This window comes from Nymphalis io, chromosome 16 (assembly GCF_905147045.1).
Source record: "Nymphalis io chromosome 16, ilAglIoxx1.1, whole genome shotgun sequence".
NCBI lineage: Eukaryota > Metazoa > Arthropoda > Insecta > Lepidoptera > Nymphalidae > Nymphalis > Nymphalis io.
Genome location: NC_065903.1, coordinates 7,171,184 through 7,191,304, shown reverse-complemented (window position 1 = coordinate 7,191,304; position 20,121 = coordinate 7,171,184). Strand labels below are relative to the sequence as shown.

The following is a 20,121-nucleotide window of genomic DNA, read 5'->3' as shown; positions in this document are numbered from 1 at the left end:
AGGACATATATAGTGTGATTTAAAATCATATTTTGCTTTAATTTTTGCCAGCTAAAACAAAATTTTAATCATGGTTGCTAACAGACTAGACTGTATATTTATAAACCGCTGTTGTAAAGTTTCAGCTGGACCAGTAAATTGTATAAGTAGTAGATAGTAGTGTTTATTTTATTTTATTTTTTTGTAATTTTGTATATGAGTCTTGTTACTTGAATAAATAAATTATTATTATTATTTAACTAATTTAGGTAAAATATTATAGACTCAAACCCACGGGAACAACAGGCATGTATGAGACCATTTTCTTACTTCAACACAATTACGTCTGCCTGCGTCTGCGTCTCGAATTTCCGCATGACACACATATAATGTGTAAATATGTATATGGTATTGCTTTCACTGTATTAACTAATAATTATTTATGTTTTATTGATTGCGATAAAATGTTTTTACTATATCGTATATCAATAATATAAAATATATAACTTAATAATATTATTATATATTCAGGACAAGTCACATAACGATTGACTAAATCGTTTTTAAAAAATACCAAAATGCGTAAATGTGTAATCTATGTGAAATTTGTAATTTATACTGGAATGTGTTTGTGACTAGTAACGTCAGCCAACATTTATAAATTATCTATATTCAATTATCCATAGTCATATTTATTACTTTATTGAAGCACATTAGTCTATGTGTCCTTAAATATAAATATATGTATAGCTAGTGAAAACAATACTTTAACATTTATTAAAAACTCATCTTGTAACCATTCTTTGAATAATGGAAGAAAACACAAAAAAACACTATAAAATGTTGTATAATTTTTTTTTATATATTAATCGGCTTAATTATTTGAAAAATCTTAAATAACTTCTCGTAACTATGTACAAGTACCTACAATGCATTTTCATGCTAAGTAAAATTATCCAACGGATATCAAAAGGAATTAAACTGGTTATTTAGTTGAGCTAACGCTGGTAGCTTTGACAAGCTAGGAACTTCGTAATGAGTAACCAAAATAAATCGTTTGATGTTCTAACTTTTGAATTAGATTTATTAAGGATCGGTGTTGATTGCTTTTAAAAGGTAACAATTTATTTGTAAATTACAACTTTTTATGTACCTATTATATGTACCTATTATAGATTATATTCTGTCGGTGTAACTATTACTACTATTATAAAAATTATTAAATATACATGTACAATGTTTCATGTTATTTTTACTTTACAAATGAAATAAAAATATTCTTATTCAAGCACCCTGTTAGGTACCCTATGTACTTACACCTAACATGCTTGTTAGATGCAAAATTTCGCTTGATGATCGGTTGAATAGTTAAGACGTGAAAGCGAATAATAAACAAAAAATAAAGAAACAAACTAAATTTCACATTTATAATATTAGTAAGGATTCCTTCCATTGTCAATGCGATACCTTCGGAACCAAGATGTTATGTTCCTTATGGCTATAGTTATACTGGCTAACTCACCCTTTAAACCGGAACACAACAATTGTAAGTATTGCTGCTTCGCGGTAGAATTATGACTCCTAGATCTGTAAATTCCGCTTTTCTCATTATTATTTGTGTATTCTATGTATATACAAATACATACACATGCTTTATCATGTGTATGTATGTGTGTGTGTGTTCAAAGTAAGTAGAAATCACGTCATGAGCATCACACCAACGACTATGTTTTAATATTGATATCGTGTCGAATTACCCATATCTTCAAAAGTTTTGGCAATATATATTTTTATATATGAAATGTTAATGTTAATATTTGTAGTTTTTTGTTTGGTTAGTGATATCGTTATATATATATGCCTCGGAACTATTTGCCACAACAATTTGAGACCTCTAGTAGAAATCAAAAAAAAAAATTTGGTATAAATTAATTTGATTTATCAAATCTATAATAAGCAAATCTAATTTAAGTGTTATAAGTAGAAACTTTAATTACAGCATTTACGGCTGCGTAAGAGTAACAAAATCACACTCGAAATTTCATTTGATATTTAACAACAATTATTTACAGGCTGTTACTTTTACTTTACGTTTTTTTACATCGATTAACAGACAGGTTCTGGAGCTTTATTTCAAAAAATTGAAATACTTCAAGCAACAGACACATTTGTCATGTCTTTATAAAACATAAAAAAACTATGAATTGCTTATGAATTCAATTGTTAAAGCAGATCAGATTTAAGTCATGTTGTATGTTGGTATGCTAGTCTACATTTAAGCTTACAACATAGATGTTATATTAGGTGTACGTATTTGTGTTGTCTTAACTTTGAAATATAAAAAAATGCGATAAAAAATATTTGCGTAGATAAATTGACTGGATATTAAAATATTCAACATAATGAATCGTTTCGCTTTAAACTAAGAAACTGTTTGTTATACAAAATAATAAAAGTAAAAATAACTTAATAATAATTTCTTTAAAATTAAAGCCCTTGACGTTTAGCGCCTACGTTACAAAGCTCATAACTAGTAATGTGTCCTAGCCAAGGTTCAACGATTGTACGATCGAGTTCGATTTTGTTTGTTGAATTGGGCCGGCTGGAGCAAGGAGGCTGGATGCGTGCGCACTAGAATCCCGTGCAGACTGTAAACGAGCGCGGCAGTCGGCATGAGGCGCGCGCGGAGTGTCACGGGGCCCTTAAGGCGCGCCCACCCCGCTTCGGGGGCGACCTGGAATGTCCAGGTATATCATCACCTATTCGAATAACAACTGTAACAATCCTTTACACAAGCTCTACATTCACTTTTAATACAGAATACTCTCCTTTATTTGTAGTGTTATCTTTAATCATAAGAATATATTTGTTTAAAGACAAATAATTATATCGTGAATGTGATCAGTGGACACGGAAGATTCAACAGTTGGCCGGGGACTTGTTGCGCACGCATAAATACATTAAAAATATTATCATGCTAATGAGTCAAGGATGAAAAGAAATTCAAAATACAGAAGTTATTATTTATTGATTTTAGTATTATGAAGTGATATACATTCTATTAGATAAACCAGATATCTAACAATTATTTATATTTAAAATTTTGTATAACGACCAATATTTATTATTTAAAATCTTATTATTATTTAAAATCGGAATGGGAAACCATTAACGTAATGCCTTAAAGTGTAGAGTAGGCTGTATTCAGTTTGCACTACACAAGAAGCAAGCACTAAACACGAGTGCACGATTCTCGTACAAAACGCTTTACGTGAACAAACTAACGGACAATAGACCCCTTTGAAACGACAAGTGGATGCATTCTGAATTCTTTATGATTACGTCGCGTCGCTGTCTGAATGTTATCTCTAAACAAAGAAGTATAAAAGCTCCAATTCAAAATGCATAAGTCTAAAAACATTGTTAAGACATAACAGTACAATTATGTCATCTTGAGACAGAATTTACTATTGTTTAAAATAGCACTTGATGCTTATGTCGTATTTTTGCCGTTTTAGCTATAATATAATTATAACTTTACTTACTTTACGAGTACTTTTAATGAGCCGATTTATATTTATATACTAGAAATAAATTAAAATTAAAATAAATTATTAAATATAATAAAATATAAAATTAAAATATTCATTTTAGACAAATATTTTTAGATATGTTTGATATATTATAAAAAGTAAACTGCTTTAAGTCTGACTAAATAAAAAATGATAAATTAAAAACGTAGCTGTTAAATTCAGGTTAACAGCGTCATTCCCCAGCATCTAATTAAGTATTCCATTTCGAAACTTTTTCAAAGTAACGATTGGTATATCGTATCGCTATCCGACACAAGTGGTAGTTTATGAATAACTTTTTTATCGTAAGTGGGCGACAGTAAAAACCTAAATACATACTAACTAGGTCTTGTGTCATTTATTACAGCTTATAAATAAATTTCACATGAAATATATTTGCTACAACAAATCAATGTTTGTTTGTTACTTGTATAATAAGAACCGTAAAAAATATACAAGGAAACATTTTTTTTATTTCAATGATATGATTTTTATTAATATTTCAATTCCACAAATAAAACGCTTTAACTTTTGATGTTGATAGTAAAATAAATAAATTATTTTATTAAATCATTGATATTACAACACATAATACTATTTCTGGTTTTTGTTGCACTGATTTTTTAAATATTTTTAGCAGAATTAAGAATTGATAATTAAAGCTACGCTATTTACGTACGTAGGACGTAATCAATATTAGTGTATAGCAATCAAGTACTCGTCATGTCGTAAGGTCGTTGTTATTTTACCGCAATAGGATTTTTTATAAATACTGTTTAAATCTTCATTATACATTACTAAATTTTCAGGTGGTCCGGGGTAAAATGAGCTCACAGTGTTTGTGGCATGCATGTCGTGCGCTCAGTGCCGGCCTGTTGCTAATGCTGCTTGGCGCTGCAATGGCTGTTATAGGTAGTTACTTTTTAATTTTAGTGTAACACATCCGATGTAATGTATAACAACGTTTAAATATGCCCAACAAATTCTAATTTCTGGCCTTACCTATAAATTGATAATAACATACATTTCACAGACTTTTTGACACAGATTTCCGTCTTGACTAAATTAATAAATAAATGCTATATTACATTTATATATAACACAAGTTTTTATACGCTTAAATACGTTACGAAATTTGCTAGACTATTTTTATGGTATTTTATTATATTAAAATAAGGTAATCTGATATTGTGCGTATTTTTTTGCATATAGATGGTATTTGCAACCATGTTATGGTTGTTGTGGCCGGATTTTAACCATTGTAACATCAAAAATGTACTTAAAAATAAATAATTTGTATTTGAATTCTAAGCTTATTAAAACTAAAATTGATGAAAATGAAATAACTTGATAGCAAGACTTTGTGCGAGCCCGTCCTGAGTAGCAATCACACACTCCCCACATAGCGCGACCATCATCATACATACCACCAAGCTGCAATACTTGCTATGTTTGAGTTCCGGAGGCTAAGTGCCATTTACATGTCTGTAGGGACATAACATCTTAGTTCCCAAGATTGGTTACACATTGGCCAAGTATGCTTTTTTTAATAATATATTTTTAAAAGTACATGAGAATTAGCATGGAATCAATAATCTGTATTACGAATTATTGCATAATCATAATAAGTGAATAAAAAAACCTTAACAACGTTACAAAACTCACATAATTTCTGTCAAAATATTCATAGTGACCATAGATTACCGTTTTCTATTTTATTGAATTATTACTTGACTTATTTATTTTTGTCATTTCTATATTTTAAAATTTCAAAAACATCTCACCCCTAATTTCTAGATATGTAACGTCTTATTCCGAACTTCAACGGAAAATCGTAGACATTGACATTCGATTACATTAATATAACCTACTTTAAACTTGAACCTATTTAAAATACGACATTTGAAAGCGAAAACTGTAAACAGCAAAGAAAGTAAAGCTTCAGCAAACACCAATAGCTTTAAGGTCAACTTTTGTTCGCGACGTGTATGACGCGGACGCGGATATTTCCTGCGTTATATTCTAGCGTGACATGTCCGGTTTCAGCATCCGTAGCTGTTAATAGAAATGCTCATGTGAACGCAAACCTCATTACGTTGTCAATTTGACGTTCCCTATTCACATAAGATATCTGATGCAAAATGTTTATGAAATGAACACTAGTTATTTAATCAAATAACTATATGCTTACTCCGAAACAAGTTGTCTATCGATTTATTACAGTCAATGACTGACATATCAAATTTATTAAAATTTATAGTTTAAAACTGAAACTCAATTGAACTAAGTAAATTATTTTGTTAGTTTTCTTGTTAGTAAATTATTTTGCTTGTTTTTTTTTTCATTTTAAATAATAATCTGAGCATATTGTTTTAAAATTAGTCGTCTAGTTGAAAATATACTTTTATAATTATGACAGTAAGCTTCGTAAATGTATACAATAGTAAAATATAGTAACATATGGGTAAGTATGCATATTTAAGGCAAATTAGAACAATTACGGTAAATAAACATATTCATTTCAAAATTAAAAATAGCTACTATACAAATAATATTCGCGTGGAATGATAGCAAGAATGGTAGAATTAAAATATCCTAATTGTGCGTATTGGAATAAAGATTTATAAGACTTGTTTATTGCTATTATTTGTAGGCTATGCAGAAATTCGTGAATGCGGTAATTAATAATCAAAAATATATATACATACAAATATAACAACAAAGGAAATAAAAAAAAAGTCTATAATATATATATGTATATATGAATAATAGGTTACTACGCGGACACATTGTCAGTGGCTGAAGAAGTACGAGGCAATTCCACGATTTCGGTGAAAGATGAGGCACGAGGATTTCATCTCAATAACTTGTCTTACGCCGGGCCAATCGTGATGGGCTTCGGAGGTAACTTTGTCTTAGCATCTACTATTTACAACTTATCTATTTTTGTCTTACTTAAAGATAATACGAAAATCATTATAATTTATAATCTATTTAAAATTGCTCTTTTCTTAATAATATTATGTAGTGACATTTTTTTTATGATTAAAGTGTCCTTAAAAAATCTTTTACGTTTAAGTTGATAATTTATCATGCTCATTTGTAATTATTACTCATTCGATAACCACAGGATTCATAGTTGTAGCGGCCTGCGTAATGACTTTCGAAGCCCGAGACAGTGCAGCAAAAGTGACACCAGCTCGCCCACAGACACTTCCGCGGCCTCTGCCTCGAAGAGGTCCTTGTGCTGCACCCGCTCGCCTCGACCAGCTCGGCGTATACCGTCTGCCGCATGTTCTGCCTCTGCCACACGCACTGCCACTCGCGCCTCCACATCGAATCAGACCGCCACACGTCTGCCACAGGTAACATAATAGTTACCATTACCATTTAAAATGTATGTATGTAACGGAGTAATTTTGTTGTATAAGTTGTTCAAGTCCTCTGCAATACAATTTTTATATATAATTACCAAATTGTAGTATATGTCTTTAGTATAATTAAGTATACGCAAAGTAAAGAAAAGTTAAGTATAATTTGAGCTTATGTTTTTTTTATGCTACTATATACCAACATTACGCTAATATATATGTGTGCTAGTATATGCAAATATTATATTTTTGTATATGTCATAATGACAAAATAATTTATGTCACTTAGCCATATAAATTACGCTACAATAAAACATCCCTAGTAAAAAGTAAAACAATGCCATACCTCCATTCAAAGTAGGTGTATTTTTACGAATTATATATCCGAGATCTATTGTAATTCACATCATAGCTTTGAAAACTCAGTTACTAATTCCTATTAGAACATTGCTTGTACTTCATAAATCATTTGTCACGATACACGTCGTATTGCCTTTAATCTGGCATGGAATGGCAGGCGTGGAGAGATAGGACAGTGAGTATATGTACAGAGTTGGCGGAGAAAAAACAAAAGAACGCGCGCGGTTTGGCTCCGCGCCTGATTTGCGGATCGGTAGTACGCGTGCTACGCTACCCGTCACGGCTCTACGCCGCCCACTACGTCGCTACGCGCTCTCCGTAGATGAACCGCCACATTCAGCCATCAGGTATCAGCCATTCATAACATCAGATCGTTATCCCTACTGCTTGCTTTGAATGTAGTTTCTTTCTGGAACAATATTTTTGTATTTGTAAATATATATTTAGGCAACAAATGGCGGCAACAATTATCAACTTTGTCATTTCCAATTATAAGTATACTAGGCAAACTGTTTTTATACATTCGTAATTGTATAATATGGTAAAAGGTAATTTATCCAAATGAATGTATGTAATTTATTATTCAACTTCTTCTACGTACCATAATTATGACACTATAATTATAGGTAATTTAATTTTTTTTAATTTTAGAATTATTTTATTTATCGGCACAATATTAAAAAAAAATGTTCCTATTTGTTGATTTATTACCTTATACAATTACTTTCTTATATTAGTACTACACAATACAATTACTTACATTATACAGTGCGAGTGCAGCGGAGTCAGAGTGTGGATCGCAGTCGTCTCTTGCACTGGACCTACACGCAAGCGGCGCGTGCGCAGGTGTTACGTTAAGAGTGCGCGACAACACACGACGACGTCCACTCGCGCGACAACAGAGGCTCGTGGAAGACTTACACCGTGAGATTTGGAATTTATACATTAATTATACACACAAAAATTAGATATCATGAATTTCTTCAACGTATATAACTTAACCTAGGGGTAGCTAAAATTTTCTTTAAGCATTAAAGAGCCGTCCATAAATCAACCAGGACTAGCGATATTGCAGCATTTATAATACGTACAATATAAGACAATTCAGTAAAACCACAATAAACTAACAAATAAAATCACAAGGGATATAACATCTCAGTTCCCAATGTTGGTGGCGCATTGGCGATGTAAGCGATGGTTAACATTTCTTACAATGCCAATTTCTATGGGCGTTGGTGACCACAGGTGGCCCATATTCTCGTACGCATACCTATTCTATAAAAACAAACAAAAAAACCATTCGCGCATGAAAAAAAAGACAATATAACCGACAGTTTTAACCGCGCTCTTCAGTATTCTGAAAATGTTATATGTGTAACCCACTCTTTACTAATATAAGACAACAGTACAGTAACAGTAACAGCCTGTTAATGTCTCACTGCTGGGCTAAGGCCTCCTCTCCCTTTTTGAGGAGAAGGTTTAGAGCTTATTCCACAACGCTGCTCCAATGCGGGTTGGTAGAATACACATGTGTCATAATTTCAATGAAATTAGACACATGCAGGTTTCCTCACGATGTTTTCCCTCAGCGTCAAGCACGAGATGAATTATAATCATAAATTAAGCACATGAAAATTCAGTGGTGCTTACCCGGGCTTGAACCCACGATCATCGGTTAAGATTCACGCGTTCTAACCACTAGGCCATCTCGGCTAACATTAACATAATCGGCAACAAAACATAAATTAGTTTGTGCTTATTATAAACGTTATTTTAACCTGTATATTTATAAATATTATCGTAATAAACTTACTTTATATTTTTTAACAGCTCCAGTCGAAAGCGTCAGTATAATTGGCAACATAGCAGAATCTCCACCGAAGTAACTAATTAGACTTTTATAAAATTTATCTCTATACATATTTATTATTTTATGTAACTTTAAAGTAATAATTCAATAATATATTTTTTTTAGAAATAACGAAGAGAAAAGCTGCGATACTGTTGAAATGGTTCATCTGAACGTAGAACAGGAAGCGCGTGCGCGAAGTGCTCCTCCTCCCTCGCAAACTTCACCTCCCCTGTCGCCCCAAATTGTAATATCGCCCCCACTATCACCTTCACTTCGAATGGAAACAAATATTCTTATAAACGATAGCTTAGAACAACCTCCACCACCAGGCGAATGAGTAACGAATGTATAAATTTAGTCGTAAGTCTTTGAGACAACATTTGATAATTTCAAAAAACCTTTGTAAACATTTTACAAAAATTTACAGTTTAACTTTATAAATTGTATTTGTGTATATTTTATAATGAATTAGTATTGTTTATTGTTACTAAAATTATTGCTATTGTTTACTATAAAATATATGAAAACGATCGGTGCGTATTAGTGGACACTGTATATTATCTTACAAGGTACGTCCGTATAAAAATATCTCTCTAAACTGCGGTTTAGTATAAATGCAGAAAATCAGAATAATTAGATTCAACCATTAACGCTTTTCTCGAGAACTTTACAACCCCTTAAGATAAAAGACTGATAAAAGCGAATTTTGTAAAGAATTAACCAGATATTTCTATGATAAAATAAACAATAAAGACTATTATTAATACTAATGGAATGTGAAGTAGATGTAGTTTTATGGAAAAGTATGGGTATATTAACAATACGGAAAGAGGTAATTAATATTGATTATAAATTAAATTATTTTTATTAAAACTCTACATAATACACTTCTCGTTCGATCGATAACGAATCTTGTCCATTAAATTATTCAAAGGAATGTTTTTCGTACGATAAAATAACTTAAATTAAATGTCTTATTCTGTCTATTAGTTTAGTAACTAATACTGCGTATTAAAAATAAGAATAGATTATCATAATCAATAGTATAACTGATAAGGGTAATCTTAGAGTTCTAATACGATTAAAAAAAAATTAACTACCTACACGTGATAGAATTAATATATATAAATTAGCTTTTTATTTTTTGAATCTATCTACAACAATGGAAAAATTTTGAACCTAATTTTAATTAGTAATCGATTTATAACAAACCAAATTATTTTGTATCTTTAGACAGTGTCGGAGCAAAAAATTATTATCGATTATTTTTTGTAAACCACCATCATCAAAATTTATTTTAAATAATATTTTAATTAACTATTGATGAAATATATATTAATTAAACTATCTGTAAGTTCAACCAACTTGAAAGAAATAAAAAATAGTGGCTGCACTTGGGTTTGCGCACACTTTTGTGCACAATAGTATTTCCTGCGTATTTGGTTATTTTCCCTTGAGAACGGCCACAGTGGATAAAATCGGTTAAGCAAAGAAAATGTTTTATTATTTATCCCACAAACAATAAATAAAAAAGGTTAAATCTAAATCACTTAACGTTCTTTTCCGTTCAACTAAACTTTTTCCAACATTTAAATAGGTAGGTTGTGATAACTTTATATCCTCCCGTTTGCGTTTATTCAGATAAGGAAATGTTAAGTATGACTAAATCATGAAAGTATGAAAATTTAACTATAGACTTGGAATGTGTTATTGCTTAAAATTACTCACATGCCTATATTAAGCATAGAGTTATTATTTACAAAAGTAAAGTACAAGCATGTTTATAAATTATTTTTATTTAAATTTATTAATAAGTCATTGTGTTTCTATTTAGCAGCCATTAGTAAGAGCTGCCTATTTCATAAAAAAAACGCCAATTATTATCTAAGGTAACACGATTTAAATATATGTATATATATTTAAATTACAAATAAACATCTCATTCTATCATTTATACGAATAAGTTAATTAATTTATTAAACGAATGATTTAAATCAAGACATGGTCTTCGTCTGACTGAATCGCTTTTTCGTAACTTAAATATATTCCTTGTTTATGTTATTAAATGTTTTGTAAAAGTAGCTTTTCTAAATAAAAAGAATTTCAAATGTACCATTGTGTAGATAATCCAAATGATTGTTGTGATGTCTATTAAAGTTGTTGATGATGACTAAATCTTTTACTTCTAGTTACTTTAAAATCAAATAGAATAATATTATCTAAGTTACTAAAAACAATATTTATATTTTTTATTTTAATAGTATTATGTACCTAATATATGCAACTACATGTATATTAGTTTTATTGAAATAAACGTAATTACTTTAATTCACACTGGTGATAATTACAGAAAGGCATGCAAAAAATTATACATATATATTGTAACCATTAATATTATAATTATTTATTTAATTAAATACAAAGTAAAATATAATTTTATTGCGTCACATGAAACCTATTTATTATTTATAAGGTTTCCTATAATTCTAACGCCTGTGAAATGTAACCATCTTCGCTAATGCTGCGCAAATCACCACAAATCTATGTCAGTAAAATCACGACTAATCCTAACACGGCCATGGATATAGATAATCCTGGGAATCTCGTTAGTGGCTAGCTAATATAAAATAAAGGGATGGGTTTACAGAGCCAGCAGTCAGTCTGTGGTATGGGCCACGCACACTACCGAGGACTGCTCACAGAATGATCCCGGTACTCAACATGGACAATAAGACGGAAAATTTTAACATCTATGGTGCTTACTTTGCTCCTCTCAGGTAACTTAAAATATAAATAGCTAAATTAAGTATATTAACTTTTATTAAACTTTTAAACGTAATATATTTACACCAGTAATATTGGAATTTGATTAGATCTAGCGATGGCGTCAAAATGCTGGTCGACGGTCTGGAGGGCGAAGACTTGGCAGTAATTCCTGAACACTGGTTTTCATACGCCGCACCACCTGCCAGCGCTCATACCGCATTGGCGTTACTTTACTGCTTTCTCACTGCTGCTGCTTTAATTGGAAACGGACTAGTTGTATTTATATTTTCCACGTCAGTATCCACCCTTTGGTTTTAATGGAAATAAATGGTTACACATTACACTTACATTAAAATAAATTAAAATTAAAAATATATATTAATATTGCACATACTTCTGTTCTCATAAACTAAAATAATTTTTACCATCTTTCCAACAGAACAAAAAGCTTACGAACATCCAGCAATCTACTCATTCTAAATCTAGCAATTCTTGATTTTATAATGATGGCAAAGGCGCCGATTTTCATCTACAACAGCGCCATGCGAGGCTTTGCTACTGGAGCTATGGGGTGTCAAATTTTCGCTCTTATGGGTTCTTATAGCGGCATTGGTGCGGGGATGACTAACGCTTGTATCGCATATGATAGGTAATATATTTCTATTTTATACAATTCGAAATCTCTTTTTTTTCACTAACCTACACTTTAATGTATCAATATGCATTTTCAGTTTCAATACTAGACGCCTCCTAATGGTTGCCACCTTTTGCGAAAATTTTGTCTTCCGAGTAGTTTATTAGGCATTTGTACTTTACTTTTGTTGTATTTAAAAATAATTTAAATAAGCTAATAAAATAGCACTGTTATACCTATAGTGGGTAAATGTTTTTCTTTTTCTAATGTGGATTTAATATTTTTTTACAGACATTCAACAATAACACGTCCACTTGATGGGCGGTTGTCGCGTGGAAAAGCTTTATTGATGATAGCTATCATATGGATTTACGCAACACCTTGGTCATTAATGCCACTGTTCAAAGTGTGGGGGCGATTTGTACCTGGTAATAAAATTAACGTATTTACCAATAGCTATTTATTGTCTTCTAGAGGACTCCTTAAAGTCCTTAAAACTAATTTAATAATATAAAATATAAATTCTTCATATAGATGTTAACAAAAAATATCCCAAATAAAATAAGAATATTATGAATAGGCATGAAATATTATGAGTTTATTGTCTACTATAGTCTGCAATAATATATTTTACATTTTATAGTGCCAGGCAAAGGTGCAATAATCACAAAACAGCTTTCAATAATATGCACTTGTTAACAACTGTACTTATGTGTTTTCAGAATATATTGTGTGTTTTCAGAGGGATACTTAACATCGTGTACATTTGACTACCTTTCCAACACATTCGACACCAAATTATTTGTAGCTTGCATATTTGTATGCAGCTATGTTTTCCCCATGAGTTTCATTATTTATTTCTACAGCGGAATCGTCAAACAAGTGTTTGCACATGAAGCAGCACTAAGGTACTTTCAAGCACTTTAACGTTTAAATTTAAGTATATTACCTAATAATTAAGATCTTTTTTATCTGTACTTTTCAAAAAAGACCCCATGAGAATTACAACTTTCTAAACAAATTATCTATGTGCAGGGAACAAGCGAAGAAGATGAACGTAGAATCATTGAGATCAAATCAGAACGCATCCGCGCAATCGGCTGAGATCCGAATAGCGAAGGCAGCGCTCACCGTATGCTTTCTCTTTATCGCTTCATGGACGCCTTACGGCGTAATGTCGCTAATAGGAGCTTTTGGAGATCAGCGACTTTTAACACCTGGTGTGAGTCAACTATTTTATTTGATACTCCTATATCTTATACATTTTTTTTTATTCTATACAATAGAAAGCAATGAATTTTAATTATTTCAACAATAATTACATAGGTAACCATGATTCCTGCGGTGACGTGTAAGGTGGTAGCATGTATCGACCCATGGGTATATGCAATCAGCCATCCAAAATACAGGTTAGTTGTATTTCCCTGATTTACTTGAACTACAAATTTGGTCAAAATTCAAAAGCAATAAAATATGAAGGGTGTTTAAGAGTTCAACCATGTTACAACTAAAACTCAAAATATCTACCTATTATTCATATTTATTTTTTTTTGTAATTTCCTATAAAGTAACATAATTCAATTGTATATGTTGACACTAAATTATATCAAAGTAATGTAACCAAATACTATAAGGAAAAACTTATATATCATTTTGTAGACAAGAACTTCAGAGACGTATGCCTTGGCTCCAAATCAACGAGCCAGATGATAATGCTTCAACGGGCACCAACAACACAGCAAACTCTTCTGCACCGGCAACAGCGTAACTGATGATAGCGATAACGAATCAAGCGAATACAATGGACTTTGATCTTATTAGCTTTAATAAATATTTAATGCAAAAACAAAAAAAAAAGAGAAGCCTTAACGCTGTTTAATGATTTCTTTATTTAGTTTTAAGCTCAAAATGAGATTATTTTTGTGTATCAAAATGGAGACATAAAAACGAAATGGCTATGCTAACGGTACTTTGATTATTTATATTAAACTGTTAATGTTATAATTATAACATGCAATATATCAAAATTAAATAAAAATGACATGATATCAAAGCATTATTCTAGTTTTATTGTAGATATAAATACATTATTCCTTTACTTAAGATAGACAAAAAACCTTACAATGGAAAATTGTCAAAAGTTTAAGTTAAAAGTTTTTCACACGCAGACCCGCAGAATTTAGGAAGCATTTTTTCGTTTTTTTAAATCTAATAAATTTAACATACTAATTTTAAACTTACAATGATAAAGAACTGAGATTTTCTAGTGGTTAACACACGTGAATCTAAGCCGAAGATTACAAGTTCAACTGAACCACTGAACCTGAAAACCACTGAACTTTGATGTACTTACTTTGTGCTTATAATACATATATATTTTTCTAATAATAAATAGTGTGCTCGGCGGTGAATAAATATATAATAGGTGAAAAAAATCTAGAAAAATCGACTTAAAATAAGTTCCAACCTATTTTTTTTTTTTCGCTGGAAAAACGCGTTTAAGCGTTTCCCCCACTTGAAGTGGGGGGTATGTGGGACTCGCCGGCGCCGAGTATGTGCCGGAATACTCACTAAAAAACCAGCGGTACCCACACCGCCTTTTCGAGGGGCGTCACGGGATCGCTTGCGCATACTACCGTGACGCCCCGACGGTTGGCCCGCCTCTGCAGGCCTCCAAATCCTAGGGGGTTCTCAGGGTACAAAGACCCCCTAACCCCGGCAACACTTAGGGCGGGAGGAGAAGATGCGCATAGCGCCGACGCCTTCTCCCCGGTCTTCTTCGGCGAAGCGAGTCGGAGGAGGCCCTCTCCTCACGCTCCCGCTCCGCTGCCTCCTTCTGCGACATGACATTTTCGCAGAAGGAGACCGTCTCCAACCAGCACCTCTCGCTACCAAGCATGGCATTTATCACACTTGGCAGCGAGAGGTCTTCACCGACTAAGGCCGCCAGGGACAGGCGCTGAGGTCCCCAAGCGGCACACTCCATCAGAGTGTGGCACGCTGTGTCCGAAGGCGCACCACACTCATGGCAGGAGGGTGTCACCTCCCGCCTCGCTATCCGGTGCAGGTACTTACCGAAACAACCGTGTCCGGTAAGTACCTGCGTCAGCCTGAATGTGAGTGTGCCGTGACTCCGTTCCACCCAGCGACTCAAGTGGAGGCGGACCGCCTCCACTGTCACTAGGCCTGCCGAGGGGGACCTGAGGTCCTCCTCCCACCTACGAATCAAGGCTCGCTGGGCTAGGGCTCTGACTCGCTCAACCTCCACCGACCCTGGACGGACGCCGCTTGACCTCGTTTCCACCAGGAACCGGTGCACTTCCGCAAGCACCTCTGCCTGGAGTTCCCAGGGCGGATCGCTCGCGAGAAGTGTCGCTGCCGTCCATGACACCGTACGGTACCCACGTATCGCTCTCACCGCTATGACTGTTTGCGGCCTCCGCAAAAGAGCTCTGTTACGAGCGGTGAGAGCATCCACCCAAATGGGTGCACCGTACAACGCCATGGAGCGTACCACACCAGCGTATAAACGCCGAAATGGTGTTTCCGGCCCTCCTACATTCAGTAGGAGGCGGCCCAGAGCAGCAGCAGCGCTTATGAGCTTCGGGCCGAGATGGAAAAATGCTGCCTGAAGCTCCGTCTTCCGTCTAGGATCAGGCCGAGATACCTCATCTGGGCTTGCACCTCAATCACCGTCCCCTGGACGGTGATAGACGCCCCTCGAGAGGGACCCCGACGTGGACCGTGGAATAGGAGGGCCTCTGTTTTTGTGACAGAGACCCTCAAGCCCAGCATCCCAATCCGATCCATCGTGAGCGATACTCCGACCTCGGCCAGGCGGGCCGCCTCCTGAAAGGTCTGCCCCGTCGCCGTGATGAGGGTGTCATCCGCGTAGCACAACACCCTCATTCCGGGAAGGATGGGCCCTAAGGAGCCAATCGAATCCGACGTTCCAAAGGATTGGGCCGAGTACCGACCCCTGTGGAACGCCGCAGCCTACCCAACGCCAGACAAGTCACCCATCGCCCCCCTTCCAGAGGACCACTCGGTCCCGGAGATATGCCCCCAACAGCCTTCTGAGGTAGGAAGGCACCCCGTAGTATCGGAGAGACTCCCTTATAGTCTCGAAGGGAAGACTGTTAAAGGCATTCGCTGCATCCAGCGATACCGCCAGGACTACGTCTCCTCGGGCCACCGCCTCGATGGTCCAGGTCTTTAGGGCGTCCAGGGCGTCAATGGTTGATCGACCCTCCCTGAACCCGTACTGAGCCTCTGAAAGACCCGGCCCCACCTCGTTGAGGTGCTGAATAAGACGGGCAGCGAGGATCTTCTCGAAGGGCTTGCCCGTCTCATTCAGCAGCACAATTGGCCTATATGCCGAAGGAGAATCGAGTGGACGCCCCTCCTTCGGCAACAGAATCAATTTTCCCTCCTTCCACAGCTTCGGAAACTGCCCACTGGAAAGACATTCATCAAACAGTTCCCGAAGCCTCCCACCTAGATGTTCCAGTGCGTCACGCAGAACACGCCCTGTAACCCCATCCGGACCCAGCGCTGTGGTTCTGGCCCTCAATCGATCGAGGGCCATCTCCATCTCTCGCTCCGTAACGTGTGGTGGAGCCGCACTGTTATCTGTTACAGAGTGAGGGGGCAAACTTGGTGGGACGTGTTCGCCTGGTTGTGGAAATAATTTACCAATCTCCGAAAGAAAGAAGCTCCGCTATTTCGGGCGACCACCATTATACCTGGCGGCGCGGTAGCCTGCGCCGGGTCCTCGGCATGGCCGCATCGCACACATCCTTTAGAGCGCTGCGCATGCCGTCCGCCAGCTCGTCGACACTGGCACCCTCCCTCCTTTCCCCGGGGGACCTCACCGCTGCACGATAGCAGCTTCCCTGACCAGCTCACGATCCAGCTGGCCAAGGGACCACCTGGGGAGCGTGGTTGGCATCCTCAGAGGTTCCGCTAGACTGCAAGAGGTGGAGATCTCAAATCGGATGTATCTATGATCCGACAGAGTCTCCTCCTCCTCCTCTACTCTCCAATTTCTCACTCTGCGCGCCGTGACAGGCGTAGCGAACGATAAGTCCACCACGGACCCTCCCTGCTGCCTCACGCAGGTGTGCACCTGCCCCTTATTAAGTAGGGACAGGCTGGAGAGTAGGGCCCACACCTGGACAGCCCTCCCTCGCGGGTTTGTATCAGGATTTCCCCAGGCACGTGATTTCACGTTGAAGTCACCGAGAACCCCTATCGGTTTCGGCGACTGCCTGGACACCGCCACTCTGACAGAACCGAAGTAGCTCTCGAACTCCGCCAGGCCGCGGTTGGGGGAGAAATACGTTCCTACTACTACGTACTCTCCCCATCCCGCCACTACGTAGGGAAGGACCCGTACCGCTCCGAGTGAGGACTGCCACAGTGCCGTCCAAGTCCCCTACCCAGTGAGATAAGGGAGGGACGAAATAAGGCTCGCAGGCCACAGCCAGGTCGATTTGCCACTCCGCCACGGACTGCAGACCAGAAGACGACCGGCGTCGGACAGCTTCTTCGCCACCGTAATGGGACAGGTGACGCGGACCATACCCATAAATCCGGGTCCCCGCTGCAACGCTCCACATTTGACTGCCTCAGGCGTGCAGTCCCCTGCACGTGCGACTGCCGCAACCAGCTTCTCTGGGGTGACTGAGTCGTCGAGCCCCGTCACCTTTAAGTCAACTCTTTTTATGGGCCGGACAACATTGGCCACCCCGTCAAGCACAGTACGAAGCTTCTCCGCAAGCTTCTCCGCCTGCTCCGACTGTGCTTTTGGTAATTCCAACACTCTAGCCTCTGTTGCCGAGCGACGGACCTTAAGTCCGCTACAGATCCCGAGGTCCTGGAGCTTTATGCCCTGTTCAGCTCGCTCCAGGACCTGTGCGTATGTTACGCCTTTCTCTTCCACCTCCGGTTGCAGCGTGACAATAACTGCAGCGGTTCGAGGGGCGGTCAGCTTTGGCTTGGCCGCTTGTGTCTTTGTCACCGCTGAGATAACTGGAGCGGAGATTTCGGCTGGTGGGGAAGCTTTCTTCCCCTTCTTTCCTCTCTTGACCACGGTAGACCAAGACGTCTCTTGGGCCTCCCGTGGTACAAACTCTGGCGCGGTTGGGATATTCGATGAGCCAGCTATCGGTGTTGCCGGTGCGACTGAGGTAGCTGGCTTGGATGGAGCGGACGGATGAACGCGCTTGGGTACGGCTGCAGCATTTTTCGGTGGGACCGGGCAGGTGGCCTGCGCATACGTAGGTGCAGTTTCCTGCATCGCATCCCGCCTTATGTCCGCGGCTAGCGGGGGACGGTGTATCTTCGCAGAAAGGAGGCGCTCCTCAATTCCCGCCAACTTGGCGTTTATCATTGAGACAATTGAGGCCCTGAATTCTTCCAAAGCCTTCAAATCTTGCAAGGGGCTAGTGCCCGACCCGTTCGCCGCTGCTACCGAGGTACGCATCTCGGTGAACTCGCGGCGATGCGCCTTAAGCTCGGTCTTTAGGTCGTCAATTTCCTTGCGGAGGCGACCATTATCCACACGGAGCCTGCGGGTCTCCTCCGCTTCAGTCCTTGACGCCAGAGCCTCGACGATACACTGAAACGAAGCCGCCGAATCATTTAGCTTCTTAATGAAGCCACTCTTCAAATTGCCCGACTTTTGGGCCACCTCCAAAATGAGCACTGCGTTGCGGCCAGCCTCCGCACGCAGCTCCTCGGCACCCAATTTTATGGGATCCTCTCTACGGACATCCGAGGAAGAGGATTCGTCAGAGTCCAGCACGACTTCGGTTGCATTTTTACGGAAAGCCCGACTTCTTAAGGAGCGCTCGAACGCCTCCTCCCTGGCTTCGGCGGTTTTCGCCTTGAGCTCAGCTTTAGCCCGAGTTAGGGCAGTTCCGCGTCCCTTCGAAGTGGGCTTCCCGCGACGTGCACTATTACACTTCGCCGTAACTCGTCCCTCTGTCTCAGTATCAGAGCCAGAGTCAAAAATGCCTAAGCCCGCTTGGCATCAGCTTGTGGGCGCTTCCGATAAGCAAAGGCATCTGAGGACAACTCCGTGTCCATCGTCAATACAAAAAACAAAAAAAAAAAAAAAAAACAACTCAAAACAACAATTTGTCTATAAAAGACTTATACCTAAAACAAAAATAAAAACAGGTCTACAAAGACCTATACCAAACAACGAAACCAATTCTTAAACAAAACAAAAGTCCATATTCAAGCCAAAATTCAATAATATGACGCGTCAGAAAATCAGAAACCAATAAACAAAGCCAAAGTGGGTAGTCGTGAAACATTCGGAAAGCGTAGATAAGAAGCGTATGCACACAACCTCACTCGACGACGCCCGAACCGTCCAAAATAAGCTCCAACCTTCTCAATAGAAGATAAGTTTTATTGCACTCCTTATTATAATTTTTTATTAGTTGTTAATTTAATTATTAAAACAAGTTTCACTGCTGACGTCAGGCAGGCGGCCCGGCCCACCCAGAAGTAGCTTTCTTTCTAGCAACATGCTTCTCTGTGTGGCTTCACCGTATTTGGTCGTGCCTCCTGGGT

The 20,121-nt window shown here is 37.5% G+C and overlaps 2 protein-coding genes across 2 annotated transcripts; both read left to right on the top strand.

The window, feature by feature from the left end:
- The first annotated feature begins 2,612 nt into the window (after positions 1–2,612).
- On the top strand, positions 2,613–9,471 carry LOC126774528 (uncharacterized). Its single transcript, XM_050496093.1, has 8 exons — positions 2,613–2,726; positions 4,361–4,463; positions 6,324–6,455; positions 6,682–6,905; positions 7,463–7,629; positions 8,052–8,206; positions 9,113–9,164; positions 9,258–9,471. The coding sequence occupies exons 1-8, from the start codon at positions 2,652–2,654 to the stop codon at positions 9,469–9,471; spliced, it is 1,122 nt and encodes a 373-aa protein (XP_050352050.1). The 5' UTR covers positions 2,613–2,651.
- A 2,307-nt stretch (positions 9,472–11,778) lies between these two features.
- LOC126774115 (opsin-2-like) lies at positions 11,779–14,590 on the top strand. Its single transcript, XM_050495445.1, has 8 exons — positions 11,779–11,911; positions 12,008–12,193; positions 12,340–12,549; positions 12,826–12,962; positions 13,277–13,442; positions 13,570–13,756; positions 13,861–13,943; positions 14,194–14,590. The coding sequence occupies exons 1-8, from the start codon at positions 11,838–11,840 to the stop codon at positions 14,300–14,302; spliced, it is 1,152 nt and encodes a 383-aa protein (XP_050351402.1). The 5' UTR covers positions 11,779–11,837; the 3' UTR covers positions 14,303–14,590.
- Positions 14,591–20,121: the final 5,531 nt, after the last annotated feature.